Here is a 22,401-nt window from a genome sequence, read left to right as displayed (position 1 = left end):
ACAAGAAGGCACTTGGAAGAGATGGCCCAAATAAAAGTACGAGAAGAGGGAGAAGGGATGAGAGAACAGTCCTGGTATCTAGGGCTACTACAGCACCTTAGACAGGTGAACTGAGGGAAGAAGCAGCAGAAGGGCAGGGAAGCTTGGCATAGGTAGGCTCGACTGCTACTCTACTTCAGGGGCACAAGTAGGAGGCAAGTGGTACAGAGCAGGCTCATGTTCACTGGTCAGGAAGAAATGAGGAGGAGAGGAAGAGCCCAAGTTCTGGGAAGAGCTGAGAATATAACAGCAAGTAGCCCAATGGCTGAATACCAGAAGTAGCTAACATAGGTCATGATAACAGCCAGAGTCCCTCCCTAACCCTTGGGGAGTGCTGGGGATGCACTAACTTTTTTCTTTTTCAAGAAGAGCAAAGCTGTTCCAACCAACATCCCACCCAGCACTTGAGTTGGCTCACCTCGGGGAACCACAATGTCTGCAAGCCTCATGGTGGGCTGGATGTACTGGTCAAAGGCTGGTTTGACAAACTTGTTGTACTGCTTGATGACCCCCTCGATGTCCCGGCCCCTCTCACTGATATCTCTTCGAAGCCGTCGCACCAGGCGGATGTCCGAGTCTGTGTCCACAAAGATCTTCATATCTAACAGCTAAAGCAAGAGACCCGCTGAAGTGATATTTCTTTCCTGAGAGGCAGCTCAGTGGGACTGCCTGCTCAGAGCAGAGGGGAGGGTAGTCAGAGTGGCTATTCAAACAAAGCTATGTATGAACAGTGACTGAGAATTCATTCTTTCTGATCCAACAAGGTTAATCACGAATAGAACTCCCTGGTATCCCAGGCCAGAAGGCCCTGGGCACTCCTAAGGGGAGTTCTTCCATGGCTCATCTTGGGTGGTAGAAGTTAGCCTTACAAGTGTTGATGTTAGCAAGCCTAGAAGAAGTCACTCTAAGAAGAGGACAGCGTACCCCAAACCTTCATTTCCCTCGTACTTTCCAGCCATGAGTTACACTCCCTGACTATAGTGGAACGTCCTGTTTACTTCCCTGTACGATATTAGTGCTACAGCCCGAAAGCAGGTCCCTAAAAAAGCTCCTTTACAAGCTACCTCATCAAAATCTTTCTGGCTCACCTTGGACTGTGAGAGCAGTCACACAGACAGGGGGCTGGCCACTTTCCATGAAGCCTGATGCCTTGCTTGAGCTTCCCATAGAAAGCTCTCAGGGAACTCTCCTCACCCTCCACAGATACCAATGCCTGGCAACTGGTAGTAAGTCCTCTAAGGCCCTCAGTGACTTTACCCCAGGATATGTGCACCCTACGTCTGTTCTCCAGACTCATGCCCACCTCACACTCACCTCTAAGAGCTGCTTGTCTGCAAACGCCATGATTCCCTCAAAGATGATCACATTGGCCCCATACAGAGTTTTCTGCAAGATAATCACAAACCTGTCAGAGAGTTTCTCCATCAGCTACTGGAAGGGACCAAAAGGAAAATAAAAAGAGGAAGAACACCAAAGCCAGCACCCTAGCTGAAGGCCCTCAATCATCAAATTCAATGAAAAAGCAGCCAGTCAAGATGTCAGTTAAGTCCGTGCAACTATTATCTAACCCATTTCCTTCTGGGTCCCTGAAACAACTAGGAGCCACAACTACTCAGCAGAGAGGTTTGGGGAACCCAGCTGTGGCTGATATTCTGTCCTCCCCCCCCCACCAAAAAAAGTTCACAAGGTAACAAGGTTCATTTGGCTGTGGTGAAGCAGTTCTCAAGAAGGGCATTAGGGAACTATGCTGCTTTCTGCCTGAAATGAGCAAGAATGCGAAACGTGACCTAGAACTAGGGAGTGGGGACTAGATGAAAGCACCAAGAAACAGAGAGGGCATCCTTTGCTTCACTGGCACATAGACAGCATAAACACATAAACCCTCCTGCCAGTAGAAAAAAATGGTCTTCCTTGGCCATGATCAGCTCTCCCTCCAGGAATTCCAAAGTATGCCTGCCTGTTTCATTCCAGCTCTTAGACAAGGTGACCCGTTAATCCCTGGCAACTCCATTTGTTCTTAGGAAAGATCCTATCCTTGCTCCTGAGCTCTAGGTCCAGGCTCCTACACAGCTGTACCATACAGTGGATCCCCTTTCCACAGAGTTCCTGATCATAACACATGGAATCTCAGTCAATCCTATTATGTCTTTGACACAAACACCATTCCAGAAATTAACCTGATCCTCAACCTTGCCTCAGTTCTACCTCTTGTCCTCTAAAGTCTTTAACAGAGTCTGAGTTGGAAGGGACTGCAGAAGGCCATCCTGTCCAATTTGTTACTGAACAGGAATCACCTACAATTCCCCCAGAAAGAACCAACTAGCTTCCACTTGAAAACTTTCAGTGAAGAGGAACCAGCCATTTCCTAAAGTGATTCATTCTACCCCTGTCCACACCTTGGACAGCTACATCAAGATTAGATCTGTCTTTTAGCCTGTGACTGAGCAGGAGTCTCTCCTACAGGGTCTGTACCTTTTGGAGGTGATGAGGCCTAAGGTGGCATGGAGGACATCTTCCTCTTCCACAAAGACTGAGTTTTCTCTCAGAAAAATAGGACTGGCTGGTTCACAAACAAGAATGCACTTCCTTAATCCAAAGCCCTGCTAAAACCGCAGGCAGAACTGGAAGTAGAAATAACCAACAAAGCTGTCTAGACAGTCCTACAGCCCAAGACCTTCACATGGAATCTGATGGTGGGATGGGGTTTTTAAATGGTTTCACTGCATAAGGTATAGAGAGGTGCTCATGGGTCACTGAAAAAACTGAGAAGTGCCGGGAGGGAGGCGAGACAGTGCCTGAGGGAGACCCAATGACTCCCCACAACATACCTTATTTTCTGTTTTTTCCCCTTTACTCTCTGCAGGATCTCAGACAAGCCAGGAAAGGCCCTGGCACCTGGCCCCCCATGCCAATCATACCCAGTCCTTTTTCCGACTGTGTGTGTCCCTGGCGCCTTTTTCCACAGCCCCCGGCCCCCCACGCCAACCATACCTAGTCCTTTTTCTGCTTGTATGTGGTCCCTGGCGCCTTTTTCCACAGCCTCCAGGCCCCCACGGCAATCATACCCAGTCCTTTTTCTGCCTCTGTGTGGTCCCTGGCACCTTTTTCCACAGCCTCTGGCCCCCCATGCCAACCATACCTAGTCCTTTTTCTGCTTGTGTGTGGTCCCTGGCGCCTTTTTCCACAGCCTCTGGCGCCTTTTTCCACAGCCTCCAGGTCCCCATGCCAATCATACCCAGTCCTTTTTCCAGCTGTGTGTGGTCCCTGGCATCTTTTCCCACAGCCTCTGGCCCCCCGTGCCAATCATACCCAGTCCTTTTTCCGGCTGTGCGTGGTAAAGTCATAGATAGGGATCTTCACACTCTTTCCCTGTTTCAGCTTCTTAAGCGTACAAACGATGAGGTCAAAGTCGAAGGCATCGGGGTGGTCAAAGTTGAAGTCGTTGCTGGCTGCCTGCTCCTGCTGCTGCTTGGTGAGCACCTACCACGGAGAAGGCCTGGGGTTAAGAGCGCCCTCCACATGCCTGGATGGCTTCTCCGGCCAGAGGGACCAGATACTTTGGAAGGAAACCTTTACTTAGGGCTCCTGCTGAGGAGGAGGGAACAAGCATGTGAAGGGCCTTTCCAGAGGACCTAATAAGGACAATAATGACGGCATTTACTACGTACCCGGCGCTAGGCTGAGCGCTTCACAATTACGTCACTTCACCCTCACAACAACCCTGGGAGACAGGGGTTACTATGATCACCCCCATTTTACAGATGGGGAAGTGGAGGCAAACAGAGGTTAAGTCACACGGCTAGTAGCTAAGGCAGGATTCAAACTCAGGTCTTCCTGACACCAAGTCTGGCATTCTATCCGATGTATCACCTACATGCCCTTTTTCCTGATGAAAACTTGAGCAATGAGCCCGGGTCTCCCAAGAAAGACAATATCCTCTATTAGTTGTTTACTTGGTTAGTGCAGGGTAGGGGAAGAGCCAGGCATAATCCACTCCTGGGCAAAGAATCTTGCCAGGAAGCAAATGAGGAGACTGGGCCAGTGCCCATCATTCCTGGGAGGGCAAGCGGAGTACAACTGATATATTAAGCCTGGTGTTTATACTCTCCAGGACCGAGGTGCCCATCTGCCCTTCCTGGGCAGAGACAGATGTCTCTCATCACACCAGGCTGAGGGCATGTACCTGTCTGACAACTGCAGTTGGATAGTATGGCCACCTGACTGCCCACAGCAACCAGCCAGCGCTGTGTGTGGGTCCGTATGAAGATACATGCGTGTGTGCACCACAAGCGTATGGCAAAGTGAGACCATGAAACTGGCTTTTTAGAGTGGAGCAGAGGGAAGTCACAGAAAGGGGGATTGAGCCTCTAAGAAATCAGAGGGGTCAGTGGAGAAAACTACAAAGCTAGCCATTTATAGAGCTGCAACTGACACGGAATGGAGAAATCGGCAGAAATACAAATCAAAGAATACAAATGGAAGTGCTCGGAAAACCCAACAAAACTGCAGAACACAATTTAATGGGATTTCCTTTCTCCTTCTTGAGCCTCTCTTCTATCTACTGCCTCCACATGTTTTTCAGACGGTGTTACCTTATCTCCTCAGTTCCCAAACACACAGCAACAGCCATTCTTTTCTCTCTAGTTAACCCGGGGGCCTTTCTCTCTTTTCAACATCATGTAACTAGGAGTAAATCACAAACTCCCTATGGCTCTGATTCTTTACCAAGGAAGCACACTGATCAATTCTAGCCTATTTAATGGGGTTGTACAAGGCTTACCTTGTAGAAGGAATCCATAGACAGCAGGACTACCCACGGGACATCCAAAGCTTCAATAATCATTCTGGCCACAGTGGTTTTCCCAGAGGCACTACCTCCACCCAGGCCTGTCAGGGAGAAGGTTAGGTGATAAGGAAGGAATGAGCCTTATTTCTTTAATTCAATCTTCACCCCTTCAATGTCCAAAAAACACCACAGCTCTTGGAAGACCTTATATAATTCCATTTTATTACCCTTAAGAAAAAGGCCCCTGAACATAAAGGGAGTCTAAGACTTCAATTCTTACTCTCAGGGTAGCTCAAACAGGACTAAAATAAGGTTCTTATATCATATAGACTTTGAAACCAGAGAGAAAAAAGTCAATGTTGTTTGGATGAGTAAATAAACAGGAATTAGGACTGGGTGGGATTTTCAACAATCACAGGGTCTCAATTCTTTCCTTCAGTCTACCAAGGGGCTCCCCTATTACCAATAGGGCTGTAGAATAGACTCACTCATGGGAGGCTCTTGGCATCTGGGGATTAACCAAAGAGAAGATGGTCTTCTGCTCAAGACCTAATGGTGATCCTTACATGGAAGAACAGAACTCTCAAAGAGATTAGAATGCAAGGCCAATACACATTTAGGTTCCAGGATGTGACCATCTGGCCAGAGCAAAGGCCACTTTAAGTTCGCCAGAAGCATTTGAGACTTACCAATGACAAAAGCTTCCTTTGACTGCGTCCCATGTTCATTGTACCAAGGAGGCCGCCCAGCTGTGTAGATCGTCCTTTTGCTGGTCCGCAATAGAGGTGGCTCCGATTTACACTGGCTAGTGGTCCGTTTCCTTGGTGACCGACCTGTGCCCACAGGAGGAAGAAGTCTGTCTAGAGACTCAGCACTGCTGTTATCAAGAAAAAAAAAGACAGGAGAATTCAGATGAAGAATCACTGTAAAGGACTGGGAGGAAGTCTCCTTTCTACAGTATGATACTTTGTGAAAGTTCCTAAGAAACAGAGGTCAATTGTATTCAATCTGATTTCATTTGGCATTTCTCTAACACTCAAAGATACTTATGGCCTTTATTAACCATTCTTCCTGCCTACAACCTCATTTAATAGTCTAGTTTTGGTAAATTCACTTTCCAGGCAAAGAATCTGAGCCATAGGGAATTACAGATTTGCCCACGATCATATGGAATGAGAAATTAAGGCCCCTGTTTAGTTAGAGACTGGAGAATGGGTATCACTATATCCAAGAACTAAAGAGATTCAGCAGTATCTTAGAATCACAGATTTAAAGATAAGAAGCACCTTAATAAGGTAACTCAATCTAACTCTCATTTTACAGATGAGGAAACTGAGGCCCACGGAGATTTCCCCAGGTCCACTCTAAGTCTAATACTCTTTCCATTACACAATGCTGATTGCTAGAAAGATATACAATGGCTAGTGGTGGAGATGGGCTCATGGACGGGAAGGGGAATTACACTGGATAAGACTTTGAAGTTTTTCAAAAGGGCTTCCCCATTCTCACTTCCTTTGGTAAGGTGCAAAGAACAACACATTAGATTAGGGCATAGAACAGAGCTTTAGTCCTCTTTTCACTAGTTAGCTGTGTGTCCTTGGGTTAGTCACTCAAACTCACTGGATCTCAGTTTCCTCATTTACAAAATGAGGCTAATAGCCTGCCAACTTGAAAGCAAGAGAATGAGTATTTCTCTTGAGATCCCTTCCAGCTATATGAAAACAGTTACCTAGAACGGACTTCCCCCGACTTGATCTTAACAGCTGGCTTGCCTTCTGTTAGCCACTGGGCAACATGCACTGTGATGACCACTACAGAAAATATAATTAAGAAAATCACAGCAACAGTCACAGAATAAGCATCTTTGTCCCAGCTAAGTCACCACCACTATTTCCATGATCCAGGGACATTCCTTTCCAAGGCTGTGTTAGGGTCTCTTTAGAGCAGACTACAGTGGAACTGCTTGTGAAGAAAGCATCCGGAGTGCTGAGCCACTAAAAGGAAAAGGAAGTCGCAGAGGTGCCTCAGCTGCCTGCGGATGGACAAGTCAGAGTCCAGCTCTAACCTTCTGGACTTGTCAGAGAGCCACAGCTGCAAGCCAGAGGATTAAAAAGATCAGCAATTCCGCCTGGGCTTGAGTAACACCAGCTCTGCATGTCCATCCGTCCATCTGTCCCTCCCTCCTTGCTGCATAGGGCCAGAGAGAACGGAGCATTTCCACTGGGCATACTGCTCTGGACCAAGTAACTTCCTACTCTCCCTCCACCCACTGGCTTCTCTTCCCCACAGTGCCTCACCCCTTCAGCTCTACCCATTGACAAAGGACTCTATAAAGGGGGTTAGGTTGGCTCTCTAGTAAGTTCTCTTCGGGAGTCTGAAGGGCTGCCCTTTCCTCCCTTCCCTCACCATCTTAGTTGCGTGCAGCAGGAACTAGGGCTTTTACTTTTTCAGGCCTTTACCCTTCCTGGGAAGTTATCTGTTTAGCTCTTCCTTTTCTACTTTGTCCAGTGACAGACACAGAACAGCTTTATATTGAACCACTAGGGACTCATCTTTGAGTAGTAAATGTCATGTAACATAGGAAAGCAGTTCTTCTCCAGGCTGAGCAGACAGGGCTCCGACCTCAGAGCTAGGAGATGATGGACTCGTGCTGTGATTTTGAAGGACTGCTGCTCAGTAGGGCCCTGGAGACAGCCCAAGCTGTTCTTGTTTTGAAATGTCAATGTTCCCAGAGGCCCCCACTGAGAGCAGAGGAAAAATGAGACGGAGAGACACAGTGGGCTAGGTGGGTTCCTCAGAAATGGGTAAGTAAAACAGAGGTGACATCACACCTTACTATTCACCTAAAATATAGTTGGAGGGAGGTTTAAGAGCTTTTAGATTCAGAGTCTACACAGCATTAAAAACATCCATCCATAATATCTAATGAGAAAAGCCCTCTGCCCCATCTCCTTAGAGACAAAAAAAACAGAACTACCCATTCTATCATGGAGAAAATGGATGAACAAAATCAGAACAATTAGCCAATATATTTTGGTCTGTTCAACCTCTGGTGCCTCTGAGGCAGCAATTAACTAGCAAGCACCATTCCCAAAGGAACGCTGACATCAGTGTGAGGCTGGGACACAAACAAAGATGTGCTGATGCAAAGATGATTGAAGAGTAGATGTTTTGTAACCAAAAGCAAGCTTGTTGATTTCACTATTTTCCAAACACAAGAAGAAGAAAAAATAAAATTTCTTCCCCTGAATGGGCTAAGGGGAAGGGAAGGGGAGATCCAGGATGGAGGTGAGATCGGTAACTTGCAATACTCATCAATAACTTAGTTGCTATGGGCAAGCCACCTTCTTAGTCTTAGAAACTATGAGCAATAGACTATTACTCTACTGAATACAGAATCACAGAATCTCACAGTGGGACGGGATTTCAGAAGTCATCTAGTACAAATCCACACCTGAACAAGAATCCTCTCTACAACACACTAGGCAGGTGCTCATTGGGCTTTCACTTGAAGACCTCTGAGAGAGAGAATCCATTTCCTCCCAAGACAGCAGACTCTACTTTGGGATAGCTCTAATTATTAGAAAGATTTTTCCTTGCCTAGACCCTGCACTTGTCCCTTCATGGCTTCCACCCATTTGTTCCTAATTCTGCCCTCTGAGGCCAAGCAAACAAGGCTAAACCTTCTTCCACTTGACAATCTTTCGAATAGTTGAAACAACTATTCTATTCCACCTAAGTCTTCTAATGGAGGGATAAAAATATCTCAAACCTATGGACTGTGTAGTGCTCTGCACATAATAGACCCCAAATCAATAAATGATTAATTTGAATTTGTTGAATCCTTTCCACATATGAGTACGGTTCACTCCATTTCCATAAAAGGTTGCCTAGCAAGAGCATCAGAAATGAACCTTTTCATCTCAAAATCTGCGAAATTATCCTTATTTTAGCTTCTTGACAAAGGATGACAATGAAGCCATTACAAACATGAGTAATAAAGTCTGGCTTGTCGAAGGAGACAGGCAGATTGGCTCTATCAGTATATAGTGAATGCCCCTGCACCAAAACTTTACTGCACTTATGCAGACAGTTTAGGTCATGGTGCTCATTGGTTTGGTGTAGCGGCTTTGTTATAAGGGAGGATTTATTGAGGGAAGGAGAATGATGTAACATTGAGAAACGATGGGGGTAAAGGGCATCAATATTCTGCTAGCTATCTTATTTATTTTCATGGAGTGGGGCTTTATGAAGCATCAATATCTAAGGACGCTTCTCTAAATCAAAGTGGTACCACCTACTTCATCAATAAGAGATCTTTTTTCACAAAATCACAGAACAAGAAACTGGAAGAAAGCTCAGAGATCCCAAGCCATACCTGAATAGGAATCCCCTCTTATAACAACCCTGATCAATAGTCATCCAAACTGCCTGAAGACCTGCATCGGTGGGGAATTTGCAGTTCATTTCATTTTTAGCCTGATTTAATTAGAAGGAAGCCTGTAAAAATATCTAAAATCTATCCCTTTGAAACTTACACTAATGACTCCAAGTTCCTCCTCTGGCTGGGGGCAGCTAGGTGGTGCAATGGTTAAAGTTCTGGGTTGGGCCTATAGTCTGCAGGACCTGAGTTCAAATCTGGCCTCAGACACTTACTAGCTGTGTGATGACCCTGGGCAAGTCACTTCACCTTGTTTGCCTCAGTCTCCTCATCTGTAAAGTGAGTTGGAGAAGGAAATGGCAAACCACTCCAGTTTCTTTGACAAGAAGACCCCAAAAGGTCATGAAGAATTAGACTTGACAGAAAATGACTAAACAACAACAAATAACCAGAACTAATAATCCAATCAATAACCCAGAAATAATCTGATCTAGATGCACTACAGGCAGGGCAAAATACAACAAGATTTACCTCTTTACAAGGTCCCTCACTTTGGACAGGTTATTAATGCCACCAAAGACCACATTAACTTTTCTGGCTGCCATGTCACCCTGGTGACTCATATTAAGGCCAACGTCCACCAAGATCTCCAGAACTTCCACAAATGAGTTTTTGTCCAGTTGGGAAAGTTGTAACTGGACAAAAACTCATTTGTGGCATCTACAAATCTAATAATTATGCCATCTGTGCCTTCATCCAAGTCACTGAAGAAAAATGCTGAAAAGTATGGTGTCAACACTGCACCAGAGACCTTCCTCCAAGCTCAGTTTCAGTTTAATCGTCCACTAGTTTCAAACAAACCTAACTGTATTATTGTCTAGCCTATGCCTCTCCCATCTTGCCAACAAGGAAGAGAAGACTGATTTTGTCAAATGCTTTGCTGAAATACAGGTATACTGTCTTCAGCAGGGGTGGGGAACCTGCAGCCTCAAGGCCAGTAAAAGGATTTGTTCTGTGAAGTCTGGATTCAGTCAAAGGGCCAAACTTAAGGACCTAGAGGGCCACGTGTGGCCTTGAAGTCGCAGGTTCCCCACCCCTGATCTACAGCATTCCTCTAGGGTAGCTAGGTAGTGGATATAGCATTGGGCCTGGAGTCAGGAAAACCTACCCCAGATACTTCCTTAGCTGTGTGACTCTGGGCAAGTCACATAACCTCTGCCTTATGTATAAAATAGGGATAATAACAGTCTCTACCTTCCAGGGTTGTTGGGGACGTAAGCACTTTGGAAACCTTAAAGGCCTATATGTATATTAGCTACGATTGTTAGTGCAGGCAACACCTGGGGTAGGGCCTACCTCCAAATCACACCACCTCAGGAAGCACAATTTGAAACAAGGTCTTCCTTACATCAAACGGCATTCTAACCACTGTAAAAGACTAACACTAAGTTAGTCTAGTAATCCTGTCAAAAAAGGAAATGAAGTGAGTATGGTGCAATCTGTTCTTGATGACATCCTAATGGTTCTTAGGGATCATCCTTTCCCTTTCTAAATGCTTGCAAACACAGAGTGCTGAGTAAGTGCCTGATAACCAATGTGGTATCCACTGGATTTGGTGTAAGAGGCCCTGAGTTCAAATCTTTGTTCTACTAGTTTCTAGCTGTGTGACCTTGGTCAAGTCACTACTCTCTGGACTTTTAATTCCCTCACCCAGGGAAGTGAATGACTTGCCCATCTCCCCAAATGCCGAGGAAAAAACTCTCTGACCCAGAAACACTGATCAGCACCAAACTAATACCTTCCTTTCAGCCTCTTCCTCATTAATCCATTATTATTACTGTTGCTGTTATCGTCAGTTATTATTGTCATCACTGAAACACATGCTGTGGGGTGACTACGTTCCCTGTTTTAGTGGATTTGCTTGAATTTCACTAGTTAATGCAGCCAGTTTAAAGATTTAATTTCCCCAAAATACAAATGTTATAGTTAACTGAGGATTAAGAGTCCAATAGGAAAAACGCCTCTCTTCTCATCTGAAAACCAACTGTTCTTTAAATCAACCACCAAATCTAGGGGTCTGTTTTTATTCACAAACGAGTTTGGTGGCAGTCTCCCTCTTATTTCCTTTTTCTAATGAGCTTATCTTAATCATCATCCTATGTTTCCTTTCAAGGACTTTCCCAACAGCAGTCCATCTTGATGATACCTTGTAAAGATGAACGATGGTGGCCTGCCTTGAAATCTGTCAGCCTTCCACAATTTAACAGGAAAACCGAGGCAGGCCAATGACAACCGACAGAAAGCCATATGAATCCAGAGACTTGCAAACATTCAAAATCTTACAAGTCCTATTATTCTGACTACCAGATTTGCCCTGGGCTTCTCTCCTCTCCCCTCCCCACATCAGATACAAAGTTTTCTTGTGTCCTCAGATAACAAAGCTCGGCCTTATCTGCTCACTGGGGGAAAGTTTCCCTTTCCGTGGAAAAATGACATGGGGATCTTTTCTTACCCTCATTTACAGTACTGCAAAGATGCTTCTGTCCCTGGCAAAGAAGCTACATACAAAAACCCAACAAGCAATACCAGCCACAAAAATAATTTGCAATTAACAACAATTGGCAATGAAAACAAGCCACCCCTCTCTAGGAGAATTAGGGAATCTTTACCTGGCTGTTGCCTGTTTGTTTTCGGATTTCCATAGATACATTCACACTAGCAGATCCTTTTGGACAGCACTCCAATTGGAGGTTTGCTCTGGAGCCAACCACAATAATAACAATAAAATGACTCTGAAACTCACCTGCCTTCGGCTCCAAGGGCCCAGCACCCCGATATCCTGATCCCAGGGTAACCAGGAGGGCTGCTCATTCCCCAACTTGTAGCAATCACAGGACTATGACGTGGATGGAGCAGGACGCTCTGAGTATAATTGTATCTATCTGATGTCTGACTCCTAGTTAGGTGCGAGAGGATCTACTTCTAAACTTCCCAGCTCTTCCACCCAGACCTACAGTACTCTGAGCTTGGAATGACAGTTTGCCACAAGAAATCTGGAGAAGTTCTGAGCTGACTGGGCTGCACCTCCATGACTGACTATTCTAAAGGTGAGTCTTGAGGGAATGATTCGGGAACCTGGTGTGGCAGAGGAAGGTAGGAATTTGGATTTTCTTTAAGGTGCAATTCAATGTTTCTGATGTGCTAGATGTAAGGGCAATAGGACCTACGTTAAGAAGCCAGTACGTGCTGCTGACTTCAATGTCCTACAAAGGCCAACAGGCATAAGAGGATAACTTAGCTAAGAGATTATGTTCATTACTTGATATTAATAGCACTGACTTTGGTTTAAAAAAAAAAAGACTAGCCTAACAACAAACCAGCAGCACCTCACAGAGCTGCCCCTCTGGCTTATGACCTACCCACAATATGTCCTGCCCTGGGGTTTCCCCTCACCCTCCACAGGTTCTGCTCTGATACTTGCTCTGGTGTCTGCCTCTAAGCAGTCCCAGCAGACATTCGTTTTCTAGGAAAGGTAGAGGACCAAGGAGCCTGATGTAGTCACCAGCCCTGGCATTCCCAGGAAGAGTCTAGGGGTCTGAATCCCACCTAGCGAGGCAGCCCATTTCTTTAAGCTCTGCTCCACCCTTCTGAAGCTGGAGCCAGAAGAGCTGCATTAGCACTAGACTAGCAAAACTGATCAACGTGAGCCCCCAGGGCTCCCCTCCCTCTGACTCTACTCCTCCCTTTCTCTGACTCCAACGCCTTAGGCAGGAAGCTTTCTACTTCCCTACAACATCGGTCAGAGCCAATGTCAGTGCCAGCAATGCCCCCACCCAGGGGCACTCTCTGTCAGCTCCTCCCTCTCTCCAAGGTGCCTCTAGCCAGGCACAAACAAACATGAAACTCTACACTCCGGGATCGGGAAATATGGCAGCTAAGAATAACTGCTGCCCTCTCTCTCCTCCTCTTCTCCCTCCCTGCATTTTGCTCTCCTCAGCCATCCTGGTGCCAAGGGAACTAAGTCTGCAGGGCTAAATTAGAGGCAGCAGCTAAGCTCTCCCCGAGCCTAGCACACACGTAGCCCAGAGGGCTACACCACTGAGCTGACAAGTCTTTACTTCAGCACTATAGATTTAAATGGCAGAAACTGGGCAGAAGGTACCTGGAGGTTCTGGCTGGAATGGGCCTCTAGCAAGTGCCAACAGGAACATGAGCTTTCCTTTCACCCCTATTAACAAGAGTCACTTTTACTGAAGCCTTTGTCATTTCTGGATACCCCTCCTTACCCTATTAGCCCTACCACCACCGAATTGAACCCCACCCTCACTGTACCAAAACCACAGACTGGGTGGACTGTCAGATTGTAAGCACCATTCTGTCCTGGTGATCCTCTGCCTCTCTGCTCAGAGAAGGAAAGCAGGTTTCATTGTCTATTGGCCAGGACCATTAGAGATTTTTCAATGACTCTGGGTTTGGCTTCCTTATAGTGAACTTTTCATTTACATACTTGGGGTCATTATGGATTCTCATTCTGCTTATTTTTCTCTGCATCCATTTACACAGCTCTGCCCATGTTTTTCTGAATTACTCAGAATCATTTCTTACTGTACAATAATATTTCATCAAATTCATTGTTCAGGGGCATCTACTTTACTTCCGGCTCTTTGTTACCACAAAAGTGTTGCTGTGAATATTTTGATACATATTCGAATTTTGTTTCTGTCTTTGAATTTATTGGGGGGGTGGGGCGGAGCCAAGATGGCAGCTGGTAAGCAGGGAATAGTGTGAGCTCTGTACCGAGACCCTCCAAAAACTTATAAAAAATGGCTCTGAACCAATTCTAGAACGGCAGAACCCACAAAACAGCAGAGGGAAGCAGGGCTCCAGCCCAGGATAGCCTGTATGGTCTCTGGGTGAGGTCTATCCCACACGGAGCTGGGAGCTGAGAGCTGAATTTATTGTGTATTAGTTATCTGTGTTTGTATCTTAGCCCTCTGCTAGACTTGAAATTCCATTAGTGGCAAGGAAACTCTATTTGCTAAACTTTGTATCTCATGCAGCCCCAAGCACAAAGTACCTCCCAACTATAGACTGAACGGAGTATGAATGAATGAAACTAGGGAATTAGAGTTTTCATCATTCCTGGCTTTTGGTGTCCTAGCATGAGAAGACAGTGAATACCAAGAAAAGATGAAGCCAGGAGTTTGACTAAAGTGTGGCAACAGGATTAATTTTCTAGACTCAAATGAATGGCTATTGAAGCTTCACAGCCTAAACATTCATTCAACATGTATTTATTTGTAAGCACTTACTATGTTCAAGACACTATGTAAAGCTGCTGGGAATAAAAAGACAAAAGTTGAATAGTCCCTGCCTATAGGAAGCTTAATTTCTATCAGAGGAGACAACCTGTACATATACAAATAAACAAAAATATCTTGGGCCAGGGAGAGAGCAAGAAAGAATCCTTCAAAGAAAGGCACCTAAGGTGAACCCTAAAAGACAGTCAATCAACAAACACTTTTTAAGTGCTTGCTGTGTGACAGGTACTAAGCTAAGTGCTGGGGATACAAACAAAGGCCAAACATGAAAACAGTTAGGCACATACAAGGTACAGAGTACCCAGCCAGAGAAGATGGGAAGGCACTATCAGACACTAGGGATTCTGAGCAGCAGAGGGGAGCAGGAGCACTCCTGGCACAACAGGCAGCTAATGCATGGCCCGGGTGAGAGATGGACTAATCTGGCTGGGGAACAGCAAGCAGGCTAGCTCAGCTGGAACGTAATGTGTGCAACAAGAGTCACATGAAAACAGTCTGGAACCAGACTGTGAAGGGCCTTAAATGCCAGAGGCAAGAGTATGTACTTTATCCTCGCCATCAGAGTTTCTTGGGTAGAGGAGTGACTTGTCAGGCCTGTGATTTAGGAATATCAATTTGGCAGCTGTGTGAAAAATGGACTGGAGAGGGAAGGCCAATTAGGAGGCTACTACATCCAACTGTCCAGACAAGAAGCGATGACTACGGCAGGACCTACGTGAATGGTGAGAAGGGGATGGCTGTAAAAAATGCCTGAGAGGCAGGGGAACCAACTGAAAACAAGAAAATGAGTGAGAATGAAGAATCGAGGATAACTCAAAGGCTGTGAACTGAAAGGATGGTGTTGCCCTCGACAGAAAAAGAGAATTTAGGAAGAGTGGGTTTAGAAGGAAAGATAATGAGTTCTATTTTGAGAAGGTGAATTTGAGATGCCTACAGGGCACCTAACTGGAGATGTTGGTAGCTGGGGATGTGGGACTGAAGATCAGAAAAAATTATGAGGCTGGAGATATACAGATATCAACAGATACTGTTATATATAGACATGTGCTGAGAGAATATGGAGAGAGAAAAAGAAAGGGCCCAGGACAGAACCTTGGGGGACACTCAAAGTTAGGGGATGGGGCATGAATCATGATCCAACAAAAGTGGCTAGATAGGGAGGACAATCAAGGTCAAATGTCACGAAAAACCAGGAAGAACAAAGAATACAGGAGGTGAGAGTAGACAACAGTATCAAGAGCTGCAGAGAAGTCAAGAAAGATGACTGGAGAAAAGCCAATGGATTTAACAGTAGAGATCACTGGTAGCCACAGAGAGAAAATTTCCATTTAGTAATGAGGTCCAGAGACAGACTGGAATAAGAGTGACGGGTAATTGAGGGAATACGACTGAAAATTTTTTATATGAGGGAGACCCAGGCATGGTTTTTCAGCAGCAGGGAAGGAGCCAATAGATAGAAAGAGGATGAAGATTAAAAAAGAGGGGATAATTGAGAAGGTAAACTGTTATAGTAGATAGAATCAAGGGCATAAGTAAACAGGCTGGCCTTGCGTGAAGTCTCTTTGTCAGAGACTGGAGCAAAGAAAGACAGAACTGGGGATGATCTCCAGGGATTTGGAGCCATAGAAGAGGGAAGAGGAAGCTTATGAAGAAAGTCTATTTACTCAGTAAAAACATGAAGTAAAATCCTTTGCTAAGTAGAACGGGTAATGCAGAAGGCTTGAGAAGAGGTTTGAATAGACACTGTCAGGGCCGTGAGGAGTGAGAGCCAGTCACTTAGGGGAGAATAAAAGTATAATGGAGAATGAAATAAGAAAGAATAAAAGACTGCCTTATAATAGTGAGGGCCTAGTTGAAATTAATTAACATAAATTTGTGGTGGATCCAGTTAATGGCATAAAAACAGGAATGAAGAAGGCCAATGTTGGGGTAACTCAGGGTTAGGGCTTGGCAAGCCTCAGTGACAAAAGGACAAGGGAATAAGAGATTCTAGAATTGAGGACAGCAATATAATTAAAATGGTAGCTATAAGTTCAAGATTGGGAAAGATGAAAAGCAAAGCTAGAGCAGAAGTAATGGCCTAGAAGAGCTCAGGGAGGGGTGGTGAACCTTTGGCCTGGTGGCCACATGTGGCCCTCTAGGTCCTTAAGTGTGGCCCTTTGACTTCTAAGGGCTGTGCTTGAGGACCTTGAGGCTGCAGATTCCCCACCCCTGGACCTCAGAGGGATGGATGAACAAGAAATCACAGGTGAGATAAAGAGGCTTAAGAGAAGTAAGAAGGAAGGGTAGGTGGAAAGAAAATAACTTATTTAAAAAGACTTCTCTCCATTTCTCTTGAAACTTTAACTCGTGTTTTAGTGACCCATTCACAAACACTGGACTAAGCTTACAGCAGCATCCAAACATGACCTCCCATATTCCCAGCCTGATTCCTTAGACATCCATCTCATTGTCCCTTTGGACCCCACCCTCAAGAATGCAGATCTCACCTGCACTGAGTAAGGATGGATGCACCTCACACCCGAAACTTCTGCAAAGAGATACTTTCAAGGGTTCTTTTTCAAGGTGGGAAATAATTTTTATGGTTGGGGATGGATGGGGATAGAGAAAAGGCAGAATCAAAAGGTTTCAGAAGCCATGCTCTTTTTTCACTGCTCCTGGGTCTGTTACTATATTTTTATCTGGAAAAAAAAATTTTTTTCTTTATCACCTGTCATCCCTAGTAGGCTCCATGAGGAATCCCAAGGACTGCTTTTCTCAGGAAGGAAGATCTCCAAAAAAAGTGAAGCAGAATGTTTGCAAAACTTAAAGTAGTACATACATTTACCGTCATTATTATTAACAACAACAATAATAATTAGCAGTTTAACGGGCCAAATCTTGAACGGATTTAAATTTGTTGCTGGTTAGGAATTCCCTACTCTCTCAATCCCCTGGTAGTTAAAAAAAAACACCTTACCATAACCTTTCTTTCTTTTTCTTTTTGACACTGACTTGTGATTTCATGACAGTAAAGAAATCCCAGTAAGGAAACTCTGTCTACCAATGAAGCTTAGGCTTAGTCACCTGGAGGCATTGAGAAGTTAAGGGACTTTCCCAGGATCATAGAGTTATAAGTAACAGAAGCAGGACTTTCTGATTCAGTGGCTGCTTTCTCTATCCAGGTCACCCCTCTCTACCATCACTTTTTTTTTTGAGTCAATCAGGATTAAGTGACTTACTTGACTTGAACTCAGGTCCTCCTGACTCCAGGAATGGTACTCTATCCTCTGTGCCACCTAGTTGCCCCTAATGTCACTTTTCACAAAGGATAATCTACCTGTAAAGAAAACTATTAACTTGTACTCATTCTTCAAATACACAGTCTTTTTTCATGATAAATTTTTAAATGCTGACTAAAATACTTCTGGTCAGTTATATAAAATGAAAGCAGTGTGGCTGCCAGAAGACTTGGGTTCAAGTCTTGCCCCAGACACATACTGCCTGTGACCTAGGGCAAACTGCTGCGGGCAACTCTCTAAGATTCTAGGTTGACAAAGGTGCCTCCTACCTGCATAGACAGTGCGAGTTTCCTTCTCTAGGAATTCTCTTTATAAAAGAAATCACAAGACTAGTCCCTATTTCTATTTCAGCTATATAATATTCAACACTCCATAAAAGGATAGCCAAAAATCTCAATGTAAGCAACAACTGGCCCCAATTTTTCCCATCTCTATACTCAACAGAGCTATAGCCATTATGAAGAAATTATATGTCAAAATGCAAAAGCAGTGTTGGAAGAACTGGTTGTCATTACCCTCTGGCTTTCCTTCTCCCTCCCCGCTTTCCCGACTGCCAATTAAAAGAGATCTACAGACTGAGTCCAGACTCAGGGCCCCGAGGGAGAGACAAACCACACTCAGTCACTGGAAGACTTAACAGAACAAGCACAGGGTTTCTTTTTCCTGAAATGACAAGCAAGGGAGAGGACACTTGACCTGATTTTTCTTTCTTCTCTAAATTTTTTTCTTGTCTCTTTTTTTCAAACTTCTTTTACTGATTTGGACAACTGTCCTTGTAGTGTTTTGTCAGATGGTGCCTTCTGAATACCTCATGGTATAATGAAGTGTTTTTGGTATGGATAATATTGCTTTATGGATCATGGAAGTAAATATACTTTTCTCTCTAAAACAAAATTTTCTGCTCTGAAATTTTAAGTTTCTCAATTAGGAGCTTTGGATAAGCAGTTCTCAACTACTTTAAGGGATTTGCAAAGTTCAAAGGGATAGTAAATTGCTCCCTCTGGTGGCAGAAGTTCATGAAGTTAAAAACTCTTCAAAAAGTGCCACCCAAACTTCCACTTAACTTTTAATGTTTTACCAGAAAGCCCCACCCTAGATGACTAAATAGTTGGGGCACAATAGACTCACCTCTCATCGCACAACAGAACTGACTTTAACCCTGCCCTCAAACTCTAAAGCCAATGCCCCAGGCGCTAGGCATCAGCTTGCTTAGATGTCATCTCAGGGCGGCCAAAATCTAAATAGAAAATGCCTTCCTTCCAGTTTCTGTCATGCCTCCATACAACCTCTGCGTTCCCCTAACAATGGCACCCACAGAGACCTTGTCCAGGAAGAGCGAAATCACTTCCTGCCTAGGGCATGCTTTCTTGATCAGTGAGGGCTCCTTCACATTGCCCCAAATGTACCCTTTCCCCTTTTCTAGTTCTTATTCTGAGTACAATAATCAAATCAATACTACCACTGCTTCTAGAAAAGTGGTGTCAGATCAACTGCCCTGTGGCTCCACTGACCATCCCAGGGACTTCCCAGAACAAAAAAGCTATAGCTAGAAACCACCCCCACTACGTGTTCTTATTCCCACTAGAAGGTAAGCTTTTGGAGGATGAGGCAGCTAGGTGGCCAAGTGGATGGAGTGCAGGGCCTGCAGTCGGGAAGACTCATCTTTCCGAGTTCAAATCAGGCTTCAGACACTTAACTAGCTCTGTGACCCTGGGCAAACTACTTAACCCTGTTGGACTCAAGTTTCCTCATCCATAAAATGATTTGAAGGAAGAAATGGCAGACCACTCCTGTATCTTTGCCAAGAAAACCCCAAATTTGGTAACAAAGAGTTGGACGTGCCTGAAAATACACAAAAAAATTTTTGAGGATAGGGGTGGTCTCTTTTCTACAGCTGTATAACCAGTCAGCCTCACACAGTTCCTGACCCATAACATGAGCTTAGTAAATGCTTTTTCATTCATTCATTCGTTTCTGTACTTATAAAGTACACTTAAAGAAATATGGAGTTTGAATGCAGATAGAAGCAGGTTATTTTCTTTTTTTGTTTTGTTTTATGTTTTTCTTTCTGATGGTTATTCCCATTTGTTCTAATTCTTCTATACAACATGACTAATGTGAAAATATGTTTAATAGGAATATATATGTAAAGCCTATACTGGATTGCATGCCACTTGGGGAAAGGGAGGGGAGGGAAGGAGAGAAAATTTAAAACTTATGGAAGTGAATGTTGAAAACTAAAAATAAACTTATAGGCATTGAGGGTAATATATATATACATATATACATCCTTTTGATACAGCATCATTAAACTAATAGTGAATGAAAATAAGGCACACTTTTTCATCTTTAAATATGACAATGCTATGAATGTTCACAAAATGCCTAACCAGCCAGAGAGGGTCTTAGAATCCACACTCACTCTATGTAGTCTAGATGGTGGTTTTTGTAGCACTCTAGTCTTCCACTCTGAAAACAAACTGATTAAATTACAATTCCTAACATATCTTTCAGAGAAAATGACATTCTTAAATAGTTGTGAAGTTACTCCTCAGAAATTCTATCTAGAGAGGCACAGAATAGGAAGATGTCTCCATTAGGTGAAAGTCATTTAAAGTCCATAACACGGAAGGACCCAAGAAGAATGATAGACAGTGACTGGTCTTCAGTCTCTACTAAGCAGGATTCTAGCCAACAAACACAGAGAAACCACCACAACCAGGAACATATGGCCTGATTTCTTATAGTAAGACAGGAGACGACTCTTTGTTCTGGATTCTAGCCCACAGAATCCCAGGCCTAGATGACACATCAGAGGTCATCTACTCTAACCCAAACCTGAAGTGAATTTCCCTCTTAAGGCTGTCCTATAACAATCCTCATAGAAGTCATATAATTTATTATTAAAAACCATTACTGAAGCATACCATTCCACATTTGTTCAACTTTCTTTTGAAGTTTTTCCTTTGAAGAACCCACCTCTGACTGTCTGTATCATCTACCTTTTGTTCCTCCTTTTTGCTTCTGGGCAGTATTTTTTCCCATATGACAGCACTTCAGATAACTGGTCCCCATATATTCCTGCAGGGTGTCTACGGATTAAGAAAATCTGTTCTGTATTTCAAATGAATATTTTTGAATTCTCACACTAAAACGATCAGGTCTAAAAAAATGGTGTGTCAATAACCCTGGTATCTACGACACTCATTCAAATGGAATGTTCTCAGAACTTAGAAACTCAAACAGCTGTAAGTAAAGAAACACAGCATGATATTTAGAAAGGTTGGCATGGGGACTGTGCTGGTGTTATGGAAATTATGAACCGAGAACCCAGACTCTATACTTGGCAAAAATAATAAGTTTCCTTAGTCTATGAAGAGATGGAACCAGATGAGCACACACAGTTCTGAGGAAAGCAAACTTTAGAATGCATGGAGTTTAAAGGGGGCTAGTCCAAGGAGAATTGCTAGTTACGTATAATAGGTACACATCCTCTCCTGCACAGCTGGAGAAGCCTACAGTGGGCACCTGACCCAGAGCGTTATAAGGGGCATGTCTAAAGTGAGGCCTCTAGAAAGCACAGCCTCTAAATGAGTGTGTTCATGCCAGACCACGTGAGCATGCACGGAAGTGAAGGAAAACCAGAAGATGGGTATAGCTCAAGGGGTCTTAACCTTTTTTGGGTCATTGTTCCTTGTGGCAATTTGGAGAAATCTGTGGACCCTTTCTTACTCAGAATGTTTGTTCCTACATTTATAATTGAAGGAAATGAGAAATTTCGGTTGAAAGCTGGTGAACAGAAAGATGTAATTTTCCCCTCTATTCAAGCTCAACGATCCTCAGAAATCTATCGATGGACTCCTAAGGGGGTACCTTAGGTTAAGAACCCCTGGAATGTGGGCGAGGGGCAACACCTGGCTGTGGAGTGACTGCCGGGAGCTATGGGGGGAAGACAGCAGGCGATACGGAGGGGAAAGAAGGCGTGTCTATGGGGCGGGGAAGCAGAAAAAAGGGGAAGGTGGGGGGCAGATAGTATTAAATACGCGGGAAAGGAGGGGGCAAAGGGGGCCGGGACGGGAAGGAGAACAGAAAACGGAGTGTACCGGGACGACTAGAGAAACCCCTCCCTCAAGCCCGCTGCCAGCTCCACCCTTCCCTCCCCCCACTTCTCCCCGGGAACACTGTGGTTCTAGGGGAGAGGAAGGGCCACGAAGAACACGTGGAGCTGGGGCTAGGGGCTCCTCCGCAGCTCCCGGGCCGAAGCACCGCCGGGGGCACGGCGCCCCCTCCCGGGCGCCAGGCTCTGGGTGCGCCTGCCCGAAAGGAGCGCGCTCCTGTGCCCAAGGGCCTCCGCTCCGCGCGCTCCCGGCCTCGTCCCCCGCCCTGGTTACCTGGCCTCGCACCGCGCCTCGCTCTCCACCCCATCTTCCCGCTCTTCTAGTCCTGGGGGAGCTTCTTCCGTGGGAGGTGACGGAGAAGCGGCGGTGGCCGAGAGGGCCAGCGCCAGTGCCGTCGCCATTGCGCCTCCAGATTCGTAAAGGGGCTGGAACCGAGTCCCCGGCCGAAGCCGGGAGGAGGCGGACACAGAGTAGG

General features: G+C 44.9%; 1 protein-coding gene across 4 annotated transcripts in view; it reads right to left on the bottom strand.

Moving 5' to 3' along the window:
* Positions 1-22,401, bottom strand: part of UCKL1 (uridine-cytidine kinase 1 like 1) — a 35,480-nt gene extending 13,079 nt beyond the window's left edge. For 2 of the 4 annotated variants that reach the window (XM_036748297.1, XM_036748296.1), the window contains exons 1-6: positions 22,200-22,401; positions 5,515-5,702; positions 4,820-4,926; positions 3,349-3,519; positions 1,354-1,425; positions 458-647 (exon numbers count right to left, since the gene is read on the bottom strand). In XM_036748297.1, coding sequence (XP_036604192.1) covers positions 458-647; positions 1,354-1,425; positions 3,349-3,519; positions 4,820-4,926; positions 5,515-5,702; positions 22,200-22,327 — 856 coding nt within the window. In that variant the 5' untranslated portion in view covers positions 22,328-22,401. Of the gene's footprint in view, positions 1-457; positions 648-1,353; positions 1,426-3,348; positions 3,520-4,819; positions 4,927-5,514; positions 5,703-12,009; positions 12,093-22,199 lie in introns of those variants that run through there. The other 2 variants (XM_036748298.1, XM_036748299.1) reach the window with 2 other exon arrangements.

The sequence above is a fragment of the Trichosurus vulpecula genome, chromosome 3, assembly GCF_011100635.1.
Source record: "Trichosurus vulpecula isolate mTriVul1 chromosome 3, mTriVul1.pri, whole genome shotgun sequence".
Lineage (NCBI taxonomy): Eukaryota > Metazoa > Chordata > Mammalia > Diprotodontia > Phalangeridae > Trichosurus > Trichosurus vulpecula.
Note: the sequence above shows the minus strand (reverse complement) of the source record. Positions and strands in the feature narration are given on the sequence as shown.